This window comes from Nesoenas mayeri (genome assembly GCF_963082525.1).
Source record: "Nesoenas mayeri genome assembly, chromosome: 18".
Taxonomy (NCBI): domain Eukaryota; kingdom Metazoa; phylum Chordata; class Aves; order Columbiformes; family Columbidae; genus Nesoenas; species Nesoenas mayeri.
Window position 1 is genome coordinate 12,356,367 of NC_137566.1, and position 18,788 is coordinate 12,375,154.

Here is an 18,788-nt window from a genome sequence, read left to right on the forward strand (position 1 = left end):
TCCCTCGGCATTACCGCTGACACCTCTCCTGAGACAAGGCCGGAGGATCTCCCAGAGCAAACGCCTCCCGCTAAACCACCTACAAACCCACAACGGATTTAAAGCAATGGTGCAACCTGAACCCAGTCACTCGAGAGAGCTGCGGGCATCGGCAGGTACAGCTACAACCACGACATCCCTCCACAGATGAGGAAAAGATGTTAAAGATGTAGTATATACAACTTAATTTAATTACAGAGCCTGGATGAAATAAATGTTATTTTTAATCAAAATGTGCAAAACCTATGGAAGTATGACTAGTATGCATCTTTTCATAGATTAAAAATCGATACAAAAATAATAGCCAGGATGCAGACATCGGAGAATTCTGGCTTGTGGAAGAGTGCAACTTGATTAGCGAGGTTACGGTTGCTGCATTTCCTCACGCACAGCGCCCGGCTCCTCCTGTGCGTTCCTTCCTACGGCTCCTTAGAACCGCTTGATGAAGAAACGAACCAGTAGCACCAAAACTATTTGGTGCAAGTGCCGCTCCCCGGGACCGCGGCGGCGTCCCTGCTCCGCACCGCGGCACAGCCTGGCATCGCCGCGGGCCCGGAGGCGCTGCGGGACGCGCTGCTGTCATCCCGGGGTAAAATATGAAATGCTATAGCCAAAAAGCATAAATGGAAAGGTCTAATCTCTGTAAAGAAGGAAAAAAACCTCCTTCTGCTGCTTGAAACAGGCCCTTATGTGACTGTTCGCAGCAAATGTTCTGACAGTCTTGGCTGAGAGCATCAGTGCTACTGGTTTCCTCATCAGGACAACCAGCGTTTTTACAGCTGAATTGAAATGGAATGAAAAAAACCCCAAACTGAGAGCATGACTGTTGGAAAGAACGAAGGACAGACCAAAAAGCAATGGAGGACAAACACAAATCAATGCTAAATGCCCTTTTTTAAAGTTTCAGATAATTCCTTGTAAAGAAATAAATCGGGAAATATGATTAAGACCATTAAATAGTAACATAATAAAAATATTTGAGCATAGCTGGAGAGATTATTTGTCTAGCACTTTTAAAATCATCATACTGCTCTGGTTATATGTGCATGGTTAATTTCTTTAAATTCTACCAGAAAAATCAGTGCCTCTAAGAGCCGCACCGACACGGCAGCACGCACTGCAGAGCAGCCGCTGCGTTCACTAAGAAACGTCTGCAACAGAACAGGTTTCATATTTCCATGTATTTCAGCGTTGGTCACAACTTTACAGAGCAGAGTTTAACACATAAAGATTAATCATGAAGTGATAAACAGGATGCAGACTATTTACTAGAAGGTTTGAAATCCATCATTTCCCCCTGGAATATCGTTCTGGCACAGCTGAGAAGTGCCTCGAGAAAGAGGCTCCTCAGAACTTACTCGCCCAGACAGCACAGCTCATATTCCAAAATACAGAACTTAGTGAGTTTAAGCAGTTTACAAGAGCAAAAGTGAAAAGGGGAAACATACTGTTCTCCCGGACCAGGCAGAATTCCAAAGTGCTCTGGCTCTCCAAGGTACAGTCTAAATCTACTGGGACATTAGGTTCATTCTGCTTCTCCAGTCGATACTGAGGACCTGAAACATAAAGTAACTTGTAAAATCATCTGTTTTCTAACAAAGTGATGGCTTATCACGTTCAACTAACACGAGATTACTCGCACCTACAAGGAAGGCAGGTGGATGTCCACGTTTCAAGGCTCTTTGCTAAGGGGACAGGAAGGCACGGGACGGCGTGCAGGCACCCCCAGCAAACTCCTGCGCAACGTGGCGCTTTATTCCTACCCCAGAGCAGCCTGCGCGCACCCCCTGCCCGCGCCGCACGCCACGGCACTGCCCTGCTGAGGAACAGCTGCCCAGCCCGCGCTGCGCCTGGGGCGGCTGCCCTTCGGTGAGCCGCGCTCCGCCACGCAGCCGCGCTCCGCCACGCCAGCCGGGCGCCCCGGCCCTGCCGCGGCCGCTCCCCAACGGCTGCGCCGAGCGCAGGGTGACGGCTGTTATCCCTCCGTGGATTTCATCTTTTCCCAGAGAACCGCACACTGTTCGCATGGAACTGCTCCAAACACCGGCAAGTGCACGTGCTGGTGCTTCAAATGAATCATTTTCATATCAGCCACATTTAACTGTGGATCTTCAAGATCCAGGTCCCAACCTCCTCCTTCTCAAACCAAATCACCAAAGGAAAGACATTACTTGAAAAACTGTTTTCCAGTAAACAAAAACGGATTTTAAAAATGTTGCTACAAAAATTAGGCCACTTAAAAAAAACTAAATCTTTGAGCTGAATGGATCCTTAACCTGTTTGCCTTAACTGGAGCAAATGAGCACACGCTAACGCAGTTCCAGGTGACACCCCTGTAAGGTAGGTCCAGAGGAGCCGATGGGGTGAGAGGACATGGCTTGGGTGAGCCGGGCTTGGATGAGCTGGGCTCGGGTGAGCCGGGCTCTGTGTGGGGCCCTGGGCAGGCGCTGGCGCGGCCGCGCTGAGGGGGATCCGCGTGGGGGGATCCGCTCCTGCTCACCGCAGCTTCTCAGCTGTGTATTTCAGTATAAGCTGGTAAAATAACGCTAAACAGAGATCTGAAAACATTAAAGTGATGCAAAGCACCTTTAACCAGGTCTTAATGTAACAAAATAACTAGAACGGAAATAATGAAATCTATTCCCTCTTTATCAGTACTTCAAATATTTCTGAATGTTTCCTGACTTTGAATTATGAGAGTATATGATGAAATATTTAAAACATATAAAAAAATTAAGTATTTTAGCCTCAGATGACATGCCTAAGAAATGGAATTTGTTAGCCAATTAATTTTAAATTTACTACAGCAGAATTTCAATTATGGCTTCTCATTTTGTCTCCCCAGAAGCCATGAGAAGCGCTCACCACGCACCCGAGCACCTTCTGCTCCCAAACGGACGTTGTTTCCCCATGACATGGAGCCCATTATTCCCGGTGCAGCGGAGGGGAGCGCAGCCGCAGTGCCCGGCACCACAGAGCCCGGCACCGCAGAGCCCAGCACCGCAGAGCCCAGCACCACAGAACCCAGCACTGCAGAACCCAGCACCGCAGAGCCCGGCACCGCAGAGCCCAGCACCGCAGAGCCCAGCACTGCAGAACCCAGCACCGCAGAGCCCGGCACCGCAGAACCCAGCACTGCAGAACCCAGCACCGCAGAGCCCAGCACCGCAGAGCCCGGCACTGCAGAACCCAGCACCGCAGAGCCCAGCACCACAGAACCCAGCACCGCAGAGCCCAGCACCACAGAGCCCGGCACTGCAGAACCCAGCACCACAGAGCCCGGCACCGCAGAACCCAGCACCGCAGAGCCCAGCACCGCAGAGCCCGGCACCGCAGAGCCCGGCACCGCAGAGCCCGGCACCGCAGAGCCCGGCACCGCAGGGCTGCCCCGGCACACGAGGCGCCCCAGGAAGAATCCCGGCCCATCACCAAATTAAGCAGCTCTCTTACAAAAGGCGAATGGCCATCCGCATAACAACAAACCAATTCTGTTGCCATTTAAGCTGAAAAGCCTTCAGAATGGGGTTTTGAAAGCATGACCCATCAGTTCTAATTTTTAAAACTTATCCTTTCAGTCAAGACTAGAAAAAGGCCCATTCCAACTTTTATCTTCACTACAAAGTGCTGTTATCTCGGGCTGATGTCAGGAGCTCTATCTCTCTTTCTGCTGACAAGCAGAGACGAGAGAGATAAGATTGGGAACGAATCTCACTTCTCTGAGTAAATAAATAATCAATACTCATCTAAATGTAAATGAGAAAGTATCCCCCTCTGATAACAGGGCTCTTATCAAACAGCCAATTTTCTACAGACATTTGGCCTCAACCAAATCACCATCATTCAGCCCCAGCCTAATGGCTAAAAATCGTAACTAAATTGAACCGATCACCAGAGATCAACTAAGTTCAGCCATGGCTACTACAGGTTCAAATGTTTGGAATGCAATTTTTCCCCCATTAACTTTCAATAGCAATGAAGAATACACTGGTCAGGGGTTGAATCTGCACAATAAACAAACACTTAAAAAGAGAACGAGGCCTTTAAACGAAACCCCAAACAACACCCATCATCATCTCCAAACTAGTTAACAGGGTAAAACGAGGATTACAGGAAGACTTACCACAATATTTAATGTTTGCGGCGTTGTCAAACCTAAACCACAAAGACCAGTATAAACAAACCCACAGGCTCCTGGTGTACCCAGCCATGTCTCCTCCAGACTGAAGACCGTCCGTCCTCAGCGTCCACTCATTTCATGTGTCTGATCCGTTTTTGCACACATCCCTTTCTGTGCCTTTTTACTCCTGTATTATCCTTTCTGAGATAAAAAATGCAATAAGACGTGGGCACAGCACGACTTGCGGACGGGCAGAGGTGCTTCCTGGCTCGTCCTCTCCTCGCGCCCTGATTGCTGATGTTTGTCTCTGCTGCCCAGCACCGGGCTCCAGCGCCGCCACCTCTGCCCAGGACCACTGCAGGACCCTTCACTGATGGAAGGTAATTAGAGCCCAGCATTGTATACATAAAGTCACGCTTGCTTTTCACCACGTATATTATTTTGCACTCATTGACACTGAATTCCCTCTCTCGTTTTATTGTCCTGTCACTCAGCATTGCGAGATACCTCTGCAGCGCTTCACAGACAGCTCTTATTTGCACTATTCTTATTTCTTTTGTATCAACAGCACATTTTGTCACATCAGCATTCACATCCTTTTCCATGCCCCACATTAACGGAACAATGCGGGTTCCACCAGTTCCACTGGAACTCCACCAGTAACCTAGTTACTAATAACGGAGGGCCATTATTCCTATTCTTTGTTTCCTGTCTTTTAATCAATTATTAATCCATGTGAGGATCCTCCTTCTCATCCTGTGACAGCTTAATTGCTTTATGAGCCTTTGTCAAATCTTTTTGGAAGTCGAAGCGTGCTATAAACCAGCATCCTCGCTGGTCTGACTGCTCACGGGCTGCTCCCGAGCCACAACCCGCTCTGCAAAAGCCGTGCTGATTTCTTCCTCAGTCCACTGCATCTGCCCATATGTCACCTACTAATTCTGCTCTTTGCCACGATTTAATTTTACAATTTGCAGGTGTATGCTGGCTTCCAACGAGCAGGGCTCCCCCGGCCATCACCCATGCCAAGCGACTGGGACACCCGAGGGACGCAACCGAGCCCACGGGTGACACCGACTGGAGGAGCTGCCGCCACTGCTGAGGGCAGAGGGGTCTGGGAAATGAGGGCGCTGGGCAATCGCCAACCACACGCAGTTCAGCAAGGGCAGGTATGGGAATTGGTGACCCCCGGGGTCCCTTCCAGCTCAGGACATTCCGTGACTGCGTCTCAGCAGCTCCCACCGCCCTCCCCGCGCCCAGGGCCGCGTCTGCTCCCCACAGCGCTGTCACCTGCCGCCCACGGCCCGCCCGCCTGCCACCCCCGTCACAGCGGCCACCGGACATTTCGGGACGGCTCGGCAGGCACCCACGAACAGCCACGGCAGGAGGTGCCAGACCGGCAGCAAGGAACACAAGAGAACAGGAGCTGTGTTACAGGAGCTGTGTTACAGGAGCTGTGTTACAGGCGCTGACCATGCACAGAAGTAAGACAGGAAAGCAGTCAGAAGAAAACAGTTGATAAACATTTAATGTGGATGTCTGTGGTACCTTCCTATTTCAAGTTTCTCCTTTCACAAGGATACATGATTTATTGCTTCAGTGCTCCAACCCTAGGTTTTGAAAGTGTGATTTCTTTTGAGTTTAAACTATATTTATATTCTTTTTTTTGTTATCACTTTTTTATTATTGCTATAGAAAATATTTGCTGGAAATATGTTGCAGCTATTACAAGGTCATAAAAAAGAGGAGGTTTATGTATTTCTATCATTTCAAATGGTCTGTCAGAAGGTATCATCGCGCTGAGTCCCGGGTTCAGGTTTCCACGGGCAGCACATGGAAGAACTGCAACAGCTCAGCGGGGGCGGCAAAGGAGGCATCGCGTCCCCACGGGGTGACAAGGGAGGCACCGCATCCCCAAGGGGTGACAAGGGAAGCACCGTGTCCCCAAGGGGTGACAAGGGAGGCACCGTGTCCCCAAGCGGGGACAAGGGAGGCACCGCATCCCCACGGGGTGGCAAAAGCGGCACCGTGACCCCTGGGAGCTGCTCCCCGGGCACCGCTGGGGGGGCACCGGGAGCGCCAAGCAGGAGCGGGATGGACACCTGCACAGAAACCGGCACCAGAAAGGGCTCGGGGCTCCTTCTGTGGGCTGTTCATTACAACACGACAGAAGGGCAAGGATTCCATTGTGTGCTTGGCAAGGACAATCAAACAACAGGAAATATGTAAACAGTTTGAGAGGAAATAGCTGTAAGGCCAGAATGTTTACATCTCCAGCCCTGCCGGGAGGACGTCTTAAATCTGTTTATCCGTTAAAAATCCCCAAAGCCCCTCAACACCTCTGAAGTGGAATAAAGATTTTGTCATTACAAATGCAAATACTGGTTAATAAATAAATCTATTTAAACAGTGAAAACAAACTTTTAACATTACGCACAAGCACGAGACTTTTTCTCAGTCCAATCTGTTTTTTCTTAACTTGCACTGTTGTGACATGACTGAATTTTACACACAGTTATCTGCTGCTCTCTGCAGAAATACAGATGGTTTTTGTAGAAATAAACAGTCATTTATATGAAACAATTGTAAAATAGTTTATGGAAACCAGTGGTGTAATGCATTCAAATAAATGCCAGGCCCGGCTGATGGAGAGCCAAGGTGTTAAATCACACTGCTTAAGAATTCAGCTCCGGGAAACAGATCGTAAATCCAGAGTGACAGAATTTCCAGTGATGGCAAAGGTTTCTGACACCCAGTCCAGTACACAAAAACTACAGCAGTTCAAACCCATTTTACTTAACACTACCCTGACAGGCAGTGAAATTAAAGAATTTAGTCAAAAGCCCCTTAAAAAGAAACAAGCGCTTCATTTATGTATCGCTTTTCTGCAGGACAGAAAACATGCAGCATACCCAGCAGCAAACCAGCCTTTGCAGAACATTAACGGAAGCGCTTTCCTTAATTGCTGCTACAGACTTGTATTCCTTTTCAATTAGCAATGTATGGCTCTAAATAAAGCTGAAAGGAGACAGAAATGACCATGTTTGATCTATACTGCAGTGAACCTCCAGCAGCAACACGACTCCCAGATTTCCCTATTTTAACCCCCAAAGCGAGGAGCTGGCGGCAGCTGTGCGGGCGGGGGCAGCTCAGCCTGACTGTGCCACCCCCAACACCCGGTGTGAACAACCAGTGTGAACGCGACTGTTCTGTGCGCTGCAGGGCAGCACGAGGCCCCCACCGCGGCTTCCCTGCTCACAGCCACACAACAGCATCCCGGGCAGGGACAGCGTGACTCCCCGGGCAGGGACAGCGTGACCCCCCGGGCAGGGACTGTGTAACCCCTCAGGCAGGGGCAATGGGCTCCACAAGGAGCGGGTGGGAAGAAGATCCCATGGAGGTACCGGGGGCATCATCCGTGTCCCCTCCATCAGAGTGGACAAAATAAACCAAAGAGTCTCTGCCATCCAAACACCGAGCGGTGGAATTTAAAATATCACATAAATTACAGCTTTATTACCAATCCAGAAGAACCAATCAATGTATGATTTCCATACCAAGAGCCTTAAAATAGACTGAGTTCAATATTTCGCAAAGTTCCCCCCAGCCGCTCAGGCTGATGTCCAGAATCCCGTCAGCCCAAACACGCGGGACTAACGAGCTATTTCTGTTCTGACAAGCTATTCACAAACTTTATCCCTGGTGAGCTGTTCCACATACCCCAGCACCCCGTCCCGCTCCTGTCAGCGTCTGCTCAGCGTCAGCGGCTGGAGGACGGGCTGGAACGCGCTGCCGAGCGGGGCCGGGGCTGCGGGCACAGGAACCGGCCCCGGCAGCCGCAACGGCCCTGTCCTGCACGGGGCTCACCCTGCACAGCACCGGCCCTGTCCTGCACGGGGCTCACCCTGCACAGCACCGGCCCTGTCCTGCACGGGGGTCACCCTGCATGGCACCGGCCCTGTCCTGCACAGGGGTCACCCTGCACAGCACCGGCCCTGTCCTGCACAGGGGTCACCCTGCACAGCACCAGCCCTGTCCTGCACGAGGGTCACCCTGCACAGCACCGGCCCTGGCCTGCACGGGGGTCACCCTGCACAGCACCGGCCCTGTCCTGCACGGGGGTCACCCTGCACAGCACCAGCCCTGTCCTGCACGGGGGTCACCCTGCACAGAACAAGCTCTGCCAGGAAAATCTGTCACAAAACAAGCGAGGGCCCGTCCTCTGTCCACAGCACAGCACAGCACAGCACAGCACAGCACCGCACAGCACAGCACAGCACAGCACAGCACAGCACAGCACAGTCGTCGAGCGCCAGGGCCCGGCCCGGGGACCGCGGGGAAAGCTGGAGTGCGGGGCTGAGCCGTGACTGTGCCCCAGCACCCACCACCGCCGTGCCGAAGGGGGCAGCAAGCGGGAGAGTCTCGACCAAGGATCTACAAACACCCATGTTGTTTTTCATTTAAATCCTGTGGATACAACCAGCTCAATGCAAGGAAAAGCAGGATTTCTGGAGTGCTCCCAGGTAAAGGCATTCCTAACTGGAGGCACCAGGCTGCAGGGATGCTGTAATTATCCAAAACACAGCACTGAAAGCGAAAGAAACTCAAAACTACCATTAAGCAGAAAAGCGTGCGTGTAGACACAAGGAAATACAAATTAATTGGCTTTTCACTGTCACAGATGCTGGGGCTTCCATCTTTACGAGAGTCAGAGCAAACATATGCATCGCCTACTCCAACATATTTACTTTTCAATTTAAACTCCTCGGTTACCCTCCTTCAATGACAGTATCAAACTTCAGTGACAGTTTATTCTAATTGTGCTTCATCTCTTAGAAATGCTTTAATCACAGGGCTGTGTTTTTACGTAGCTTCTTTCACCTTCCCGCTTCTCCTGTTTCATGGGTATAAATACATGCACACATACATGCAGTAAAAATACAGCCCCCACTCTTTCCAGCCATTTCTTTCTGTCCCGTTTTCCCTGTACACAGTGGGGCTGAGGAGCCGAACCCGGGCGAGACTCGCGGCTCAACCGCAGCACGAGCGGCCGCCGCGGTGCTGGCTGTGCCACGTGGTGCCATGTGGTGCCGGCTGTGCCACGCGGTGCCGGCTGTGCCACGGCCCCAAGGACTTCATGGCTCTTCCCTGGTCTCTTTATTCTGAGCTTGTGTCCGCAGAGCTCTGAGGGGTAACTCAGGGCTCGGTGTGGGTGACAACCCCGGCACGCGGCTGTGCCGGGCTGTGCTGCTCTCGGCAGGGCCCCGTGACCCGGCGACAGAACGGGTCATCCTGCCTGCCCTGCGCAGCTCTAACTCCTTTGTTTCGGTTGTTGGACCAAAAGATGACATGGAGGCTTTTATTTTTATGTCCTCTCCCTGTTTCTTGAATTTTCCTCTTTCCTTATTATTCGGCTTCCTGTGGCAGTGAGATAATACACTTATCCAGACGAGTAGGATTATTTCAGACTATTTTCGGTCACTTTGCACATCTTAAAGAATGCAAAAAGCACCAGTTGACAGCTGTTAGGGACTTGAATGTTATTATAAAGCAGCTGTTTTCATTTATAGAAAAAGTATTAGTCTTCCTCCAAACTGAGCAGAATGCTAAGTTAATAACTTACTCTAACCTACGGAAAATACAGGTCATGTCTGTGAAATGTTGGCAGAAGGTATTGTTTATAACAATTAAACTTGTGCAGCAGTTTGTTCTTAAAAGGACTGAGCATTTCTGGTTCAGGGATGTTTGCAGTTTGAAGCAGCTATTAAATAATCATCAGTAGCATGTTCACCCTGCAAAGGATTTCTGCTTCAATCAGACAAGATTAATCAGACAAGGCTTCTCTGCTCACAAGAAATTTCAGATGAAGAGGGGCTGACGTGGACCAGAAACAGGCAGGATTGTTGTAACGTTTCAGCATTTTACATGGTTTAGTTCTGTCTCTCATTGCCTTCTAAGAACATTTGGGTTTTATATACTCACATCAACGCCTGATCTGTTTGCAAACAAAGCCTCTGCACACGTTCTCTGTGCATTCGCGTGTGCTGTACATCAGCATTTCCAGTCCCTTCAGCCGGGCTCTGGAGAAGGGGTTTGCGGAGGAGCAGGAGCGACGCAGCTCCGGGCAAGGGCAGAACCTCGCGGCGCAGACACCTCCGCACAGCCCGAACCTGCAGGCACCGCGGCCGCGCTGCACACAGCGTCCACGCTGAAGTTGTCGTCTTCCTGATGTTCTTAAAGTTGTAAGCCATGCGAACATATTTTATCGGACTCCCTGCAGGCTTGGAGCGTGGTGCAGGCGCCCAGCGCCGGGGCCGCGGGCAGAGCAGCGGCTGCGCTCTCACCTCTCAACACGAGGGGCGCGTTTCACCTGGCAAACCGGGCTTGGCCAGCGCAGAGCCCGCCCGAGCAGCGGCGCTGCACAGCTGCACCCGTAGCTCCCGAATCTCGGGCTAACTGGGTAACACGAAGGACTGGGGAAAGTCAGATGAGCAGAAATACACACCAGATGGATTGTGTAAGAAAATCAATTAGCAGTAAAGCAAACCAAGTTATAATGACAGTGGTATTTTACAGTTATGCAACATGATCTGTACAACATACAGAACCTTCTCTGCAACGCACCACGGTGGGACCTCCAAAGCATCCCAGTATCTCCCTTTCTGTCGCACGAGACGCGACGAGGCGCCTGGAGGCGGCCCCTGCCGGGGCAGACCCGGCTCCTCCGGGAGCTCGTTCCGCAACCAAAGCGGTTTATTTCTGGCTCTCACGTGAAATGTGCCTGTGCAATACATGCCACTGAGCACGCCATAGGTTAAACAAATTGATGGCAAAGTATTCTACTTAGTTATTTTTCATTACCATAAGAAAACATCAATTACATTTTCTATTTTATGAGCGTACACAAGGGAATCCATTACAATAACAGAGGTTATATGACTCTCTTTGCTGCTTCTTTCCCAAGCAAAGGGGACTGTTGGCTTTAACAGACAACAGAACCAGCCCAGAGAAAAGGAGGTGCATATCTGCCCCAGGCAGCTCCTATCCCAATTTATCCAGCCTGGCTCCAACTGATTAAACACCCGCCTCAACAACTTCCTTCGTGGATTCATCTTCTCCGGCGCGTGGCCCTGACTGCTTGGTGCGGCTTCTTCCCCGACTTGCAGCCGCTCCCGGTGCAGCGTCCCCGGGCCGCGGTGCCGCCCGCTCCCCCAGCCGCGGGCGCTCAGTGCCCACACGGCTCCAGCACAGCCACGTCCTCTCCCTATGCCACCGAGTGGCTCCCGAACCACCTGCATTTCCTCCTGATTCACTCCCTAATAGTTCCTTAAAAATGGTCGGAGTTCGTCCCCCTAAGGCAAAATTCTTATGACACTAAGAAAGGAAAACTGCAAGGATTACAAAATAGTTCGCGATAACGTTATCTAATGTACTATCTGAACAGAGCCAGGGACAATTGGAATATTGCTTCCATCTCCTGCATGCCGCTTTCTACGAAACAAAGGCTGGACCCAACTTCTACCCCCTCCCACTGACCTATATCTTCCTGCAACAAAGAATCTTTGGCATGGAGTTAAACTGCAGCCAGAAGTCTTTATTCAGCTTTAGTCTTTCCAACAAATGGGATTTTGAAGTAAAAACATTGGTATTAATTTTTACAGCCGTAGTTTGCACATGAACGCCAGCGCACGAGCTGAAACCCGGACCCGCAGGAGAAACCCCGCGTCCCCATGGGCTGGTGCTGCCGCGGGACGGGAACGGCAGCCCATTGACTTCCAGAGCTGACCATGGTGCACAGGTTTTCAGGGACCTATGACTCAACTGCTTGTTGAAAATCCTACTTGTAAGCTGCAGGTCGCCGGCTGGATAAAATAACCGGTATTTTAGCCCTGCGCGTGCTGGAACGGCCCCGAGCCCACCCTGCCGCACAAACCCTGCAGTTCCCTCACCAGAGCAGCCGGCCATGCTTTGCATCTTCCTACAAACACGGGACTGAGCTGAAGAACGGCAAGTCTGTCACTGGTCAAAACAGCTCAGAAAGCCATTTCTTACACAGGTACTTGAAAACAGCATAAGCTGTAAAGATAATAAATGCATTTGTGCAGTGAAGGCTGGGCCGGAGGCACCGAGAACGCGCAGAACGTTCACAGGCATTCCGGTTTTATTAAACTGTGACAAAAGCTTTAAATAAACATGTTAAGTCTATTTTTGGTTAGTGCTTTTTAAAAACCAGAGGAATCAACTTAAAAGGAAGCGTTACTGAATGAGAAGAAACGCTTTCCTAAATTATGTCTTATCTTTTATTCAGAACTTTGACATCCTAATCCGCTGCTTAATAGAACGACTGGAACCGCAGCAGCACAGGACTCGGCTAATGGTCTGATCTGAAACCCCATTTATCTGGGCATCTCCCAGAGAAAGCGGGAGGCGCGTCCACTCCTGATATGAAGAATGACGACGGGCTCCGTTCCCCCTCCCGCTGCCGCAGCGCTGCCCGGCCACCGGCCGTCCGTCTGTCCGGCAGCACTTCCAGCAGTGCTGCCCCGGCCACCGGCCGTCCGTCTGTCCAGCAGCACTTCCAGCAGTGCTGCCCCGGCCACCGGCCGGCCGTCTGTCCGGCAGCACTTCCAGCAGTGCTGCCCCGGCCACCGGCCGGCCGTCTGTCCGGCAGCACTTCCAGCAGTGCTGCCCCGGGCACTGGCTGTCCGTCTGTCCGGCAGCACTTCCAGCAGTGCTGCCCCGGGCACCGTCTGTCCGTCTGTCCGGCAGCACTGCAGGTCCTAATTCTGGACATATCTACATAGAAGCTTAAACTGAAATCTGCAAGCAACACTATTTAAATAAACCCAGTTGTATGTTCCAAAGTAAACAGGCCTGTAAGGAACCAAACGGGTTTCAGTGTGACTTTTACTGTGGTTACGTCTTAGAAAGGCGAGATGTCACATGGATAATTTATGAAAAGTAAATCTAAATGATTTCTTATATAATTAAAAAAGCCCCAAATGACACATACATACCCTATTACTACAAATGTTTCTGAGCAGGAGTGCCAAGACAGCATAAATTAATGTGTTAGCTGAAGGAATAAATGACAGGCCCATTCCATTTCTAAACTACCAAGCACAGGTACCAAAATAAAGGAAACCCAATTTCGAAGGGACGCAGAGTCCAACAGCCGCTCCAGGGGAGGAGAGCGGGTAACGACGGAGCCCAGCGAACCCTCTACCCACCCCTGCGGGGAAGAGAAATCTGACCCAGGAAATAAATAAAAGTCACCCAAAAAGTGAACAAAAGAGGTGTTTGAAAAAAGCAGAACACCATTCATCGCAGCTAACGACTTGTTCATTATGAGTGATGATGGATAAAGACTTCTCACGCTGAGATGAAATCAAGATTTATATGCATTGTTTCCTCTCCCAACTTGTGGGAAGATCATCATCATTTAATTCTATCTCTGCGGCCAGCGATGGGCATCCAGAGAGCGGGGGCTCACACGGCGCAGTCAGCTGGCACCAGCTGCGGGAGCCGCTGGCACATCTGGCGGCGGCGCCGCAGCCGGGAATGAGCCATGAGCCTGGCTGGGAATGAGCCATAAGCCATGGGCCTGGCTGGGAATGAGCTGTGAGCCATGGGCCTGGCTGGGAATGAGCCGTGAGCCACGAGCCTGGCTGGGAATGAGCCGTGGCCCTGTCCAGGACTGAGCCGGGGATGAGCCGCGGGCCTGGCCGGCACGCAGAGCGTGCCCTGGGCTCCCCAGCCCCTCACCAGCCCCTCGGCAGCCCCAGCCCCTCGGCAGCCCCGGCCCCTCGCTCCCCCCACCTCCACCCCCCTTTCTTTTTTTACGAGAATCAGATTTTCATTGCTCCGTTCAATTGCTCTCCTCTGCCATTTTTTACAGCTCTTATCGTTCCCTTGGAATATGGCCTTGAGACAGCTCATCCGTGTCCTTCGCTGTGTTATCTCTTCTAACTTTTATTAAAACTTCAGCTCTCATCTGAAGATAGCTAATTAAATCCATGACAGATTATACACTCGTTTAAAAACTGCACTGAACTACTTTTTCTAAAGAGAACAGGGTTTATTTTCTGTTCCCATAGTTAAAACTAAGGGTATATAAGGAGGTTTCATTCATTTACAAAGACAAGATCCTTATCTCCACCCGGTATATAGATAGGTTTATATTAAAGTTCCTTTGTTGCGTGACAAGACTCGGTGCAATTTTTCACAGTAATTATTTCTTGTTGCTGGGAAGATCTCTCTGCCTTATACTTTTGAAATATATATATACTATATATATGTGAATGCACATTTACACCATTGCTCTAAAATAGAAATGCAAGTACTGTAAATTTTCTTTCTTTAAATGCTGAAATGCCTTCACCATAACAGCACTATTTGACAACACCGCAGAAAGTAAATTCTTCTTTTTCCGTCCACATAGCCATGAATCCTTTAAATTATTTAAAATCATACTAAGCATCATTTTCTTACATAAATTAAAAGTATAGCAAGTCTATCAAGGCCTGGTCTTACTGTACCACCCATCACCTCCAACTACCGCTGGCTGGACCTGAATGCAAATGCCTCTGTCACCATAAACAGATATTTGCAGTAACGGACCCCTGCCCTGCAGCGAACCCCGTGCACCGTGCAGCTCCAGCGCCCGCTCGGCCGGGCCCCGAACCCTGTGCACCGTGCAGCTCCAACGCCCGCTCGGCCGGGCCCTGAACACAAACCTGCCCAGAACCGCGTCCCGGTGCTGCTGGAGATCACAACACCCGCTGAAACAAACAGCGTCTTTCACAACAGTTAAAAGAGATACAAAATATGCTCATGGCAAAACACCCTGCCCTCTAGAAAAGACAATAAATAACCCACCTGAGCCTCTCTGGGATCCCTTCCTTCTCTTTAAGGCCTTTTGTAAGATATCCTTCATGGTGACCTTCATACTGTCCACCTGAATAAGTGAGAATCCATGAGCAGCATTTCTGCAAGACAGATGCACATGCATTTTTACAAAACAATCATCAGCAGGCAGCTCACTGCAATTTTTGTTATTTTGAAGCAAAGGATGTTTTAGGCACAACCACGAGCAGGGTTGTGCTGTAAAAGTTAAAAGGAGAACTGAGCAAACTCCCTTAGAAAGGCCACGACAAAACCAGAGAAACTGGGTGGAGATTTGAGGTGTGCAAGGATTTTCCTGATTTATTTTTGATCAATCTGTGTTCAGAATTTAAAAAGAAAAGCGAGCAGATGTACCTGCGGAGCTCCTCGAGCACTCACTGGAGGCGTCTGCAGGCATTTCTCTGCGCATACAAGAGAACCACTTGCAATCGCATTTCCATGCGTGTCCCAATGGCAGATGTAACAAAATCATTAAGAAGCAGCAAAGAACACCACTCAGAAAAACAACAGCGGCTTGTCGGAGCTATGAAGGTAGAACGTTATTTCAGATGTAAGTGACCACTTTCTTTGGACACATTTGGTGCACTGATGGAAGGTTGAGGCCGCGGGGCCGTGTCCTGCGCTGCCCGCAGGGGCTGCCACGGGAGGCGCCGCCAGACAGCGACCGCGGCACCGCTGGGGAGGCAGAGAGGGTGACAGTGTCACTGGAGAGACACCGGATTAATACATCAGGCAATTCTGCCCCTTAGACCTTGCAGTCAATCTCTGCTGGTGTCAGTAGATGTCACTGCAGTTAGCACAGAAACCCGAGCGCTGCTGGGCACCCGCCGGGATCTGCGCCGCACCGAGAACACCGGATTGCAAGGCTGTTCAGACAGGAGGAGGAGCTTTTTATCTGGCAACCGAGAATTTTAATCAGGGAGTAGAGCTCTGTGAATATCACAGCTGGAATATTGTTAAAAGCTACTGGCAGTCAAAAGCAATCCAAGCAACACAATTACATCATTAAAAGCAAGACCATTTACATGTCACTTCAAGACACAAACACTGGGGATACGGTTTGAGTTCAGATCACTGCAGATTTGGCACCCTCAGCCTGTGCTGTGACACGGCCCGGGGGAATAAACGCCATCCCCAACCCCTAGCGGACACTGACACTGTCCCTGTGACACGGTGACCTCCTGGGCCCGCGGTGGCAGCACCCGGCCCCTCCGACCGCCCCGTGTCACCCGGCCAGGCTGCTGCACCCAACTGCCTCTGCCAGAGCGGCCGCGATGGGCCCGGAACCCACCTTGGGGGTCAGTCCCGGGAACCCACCTGAGAGGTCAGTCCCGGGAACCCACCGGGGGGTCAGTCCCGGGAACCCACCTGAGAGGTCAGTCCCGGGAACCCACCCGGGGGGTCAGTCCTGGGAACCCACCTGAGAGGTCAGTCCCGGGAACCCACCGGGGGGGTCAGTCCTGCAGCACCAAGAGTGACCAAGCCTGCAGGCTGGCCCACCAGAGGGTTGGTTCTCAGCGTCCCGGGCCCAGCCCCACGGCACGCAGCCCCACGGCACGCAGCCCCACGGCACGCAGCCCCACAAGTCACCGCCACTCAGCGGCGTTTCCCTCCCATCAGTCCTGAGTTCGTCTCATCTGAATTTCATCCTCACTTCCCTTTGTTCCTGGCAAAATGAAGCTGCCTAAAAGCGCCAAATTTATGTTCTCTAGACCATTTATTATTTATAACTCTATCTTACTTGTCTTCAAACCAAATATTCCCAGCCTTTTCATGCACCTACTTTTTCCCCCTCTATTTCTGCCCTGCATTTAACGCGGAAGAGGCAGAAGCAGCGCAGGGCTGCACGGGGCAGAGCCGCCCCGGCAGCGCAGGGCTGGGACCTTCCCGAGGCCTCCCCGGGAGCGCAGCCCCGACGCCGCAGGGGCCACGCAGCCCCCGTGCCCTCCCGAACTCACCCAGGAGCTGCATCCAGCACAATTCTTTAAAGCTAAAAACCTCTTATACAATTATACTATACTTACTAGGAAGAAACTACCTCTGCCCTCGTATTTCAATGACATGATGTTTGTGAGTTAAGGGCTACAAGAGAAGCCTTGCACACTGGACCCCACCAGCAGAACCCCGATTCGAAAGGCATCCAGCACCTTCAGGTAATTCTGAAATACCAAAAGGATGTTTCAGAGAACTGCAACCAAAATGAAAACTTGTCTTTCAGTTCCTGACACTTCAGCTGCTGCTGACCCTGCTCACCTTCCACCCCAGCTCGGGGGACTCTGGGCACTGTCACAGCCCCGCTCCCGGCCCCGCTCCCGGCCCCGCTCCCGGCCCCGCTGCGCCCCGCGGGCTGGACCTCAGCCCAGAGCCATCTTCAAAAGTTTATTTTACTGATCAAAGCAAAATGAGAAAAACCTCTGTGTTTTACTATATTTAGTGTGCTACCCAGTCAGCGAGATTTTGGCATGAGCACTGAAATGTAAAGCGCACCCCGCATTTGTAAGCGTCTGGATATTTGCTCTGGGATCCAGCCAGAGGGTCTGGACGGCCTGTCCTGCTCGCTGAGCGCGCAGCGCTGACTCCCCCAGCGCCCCGCACCACCGCGGCCTCCGCGTCTGAGCGCTCGGTAAACCCCCAAACCTGAGCCCATACCAAAGAGACTGACCCTGGGTCGGCCCAGGAGCCCCCCTGGATCCCCTGGACACCCCGCGGCATAGCCCCGCGCGGCACAGCCACAAGACCCGTGCCCCGCTGGCACCCCCAGCCCTGCCCGCATCGGTACCGTGCCTGGACTGGCCCCGCTCAGCCCAGTTCCAGCGTACCCTTCATTACAATTATAAATCACACGTTTTGGCTCACTCTGCTAACCTGTGATAACTGGAAGTCAACACACTAGAAAACGGGACAGACAAGCAGATCCTATTCAATCAATTAAAACTGCTGCTTACAAATCAGAAGTCAAAGAAATTCCTTAGCCTGTATTTTCTGTCATTTTGCAAAAACATACCTGGGTGACAAGGTTAAATCAAGCAAAGGAAATCCCTGGCACTTATCATCCACAGGCATTACTGATAAATTGTGCAGTGGAGGAATAAAGGATTACCTTCTGTATTTTTTCATTACACTTTTCTTTTGTTACAGAATACATAAATCCATTGTGGCACAATGTAATATGTATCATCGTGCTACACCTGTGGACGTTTCATAACGGCTGCCATGTCTGTGCAGTCAGGAATGATAAGTGAACCACCCGTGAATGTTAATGATAGTGATCATTCTGCGGTAACTTGGCTTTCCATCTTCTTTTACAGCCCGGCGCTGGAGCCAGGGTGGCAGGTTCAGCGAGGAGAGCGCGACCGGCGCCGGCAGCGCCGAGGGCCGAGCCGGCAGCGCCTCGGCATGGCTCTGCAGCAGCCTGGCAAACCTGCGCTACGCACAACAGGCTCCTGCCCTCAACGGGAACCAAACCTGCCCAAAGCCGCCTTGCCAACCTGGACCTTTTCTTTTTTAAATCCTTAGGTAGAATTTCTATTCCTTAAGAGTTTGGCACAAATAATGGTTGGCACGGTTGAAAGTGTCTGTGAATGGCTAATAATTTCCTCTTGATCAGCACAAAGTAAAGACAAAAACCCCAGTTGATGCAACGCACTTAACTTAAGCTGGGTCGTTTTTAAGAGGGAGTGCACAGCAATGTGAAGCAGAATAACTATGCCAGCCACAGATTTTATTC

The 18,788-nt window shown here is 51.0% G+C and overlaps 1 protein-coding gene across 7 annotated transcripts in view; it reads right to left on the reverse strand.

Moving 5' to 3' along the window:
- The window catches only part of MAPKAP1 (MAPK associated protein 1), a 75,913-nt gene that overhangs the window by 21,211 nt on the left and 35,914 nt on the right, over positions 1-18,788 (reverse strand). For 6 of the 7 annotated variants that reach the window (XM_080356096.1, XM_080356098.1, XM_080356093.1 and 3 more), the window contains 2 exons: positions 15,035-15,144; positions 1,488-1,595 (listed from right to left, as the gene is read on the reverse strand). In XM_080356096.1, the coding sequence (XP_080212222.1) occupies positions 1,488-1,595; positions 15,035-15,144 (218 nt within the window). The remainder of the gene's footprint in view (positions 1-1,487; positions 1,596-15,034; positions 15,145-18,788) is intronic. The other variant, XM_080356097.1, reaches the window with a different exon arrangement.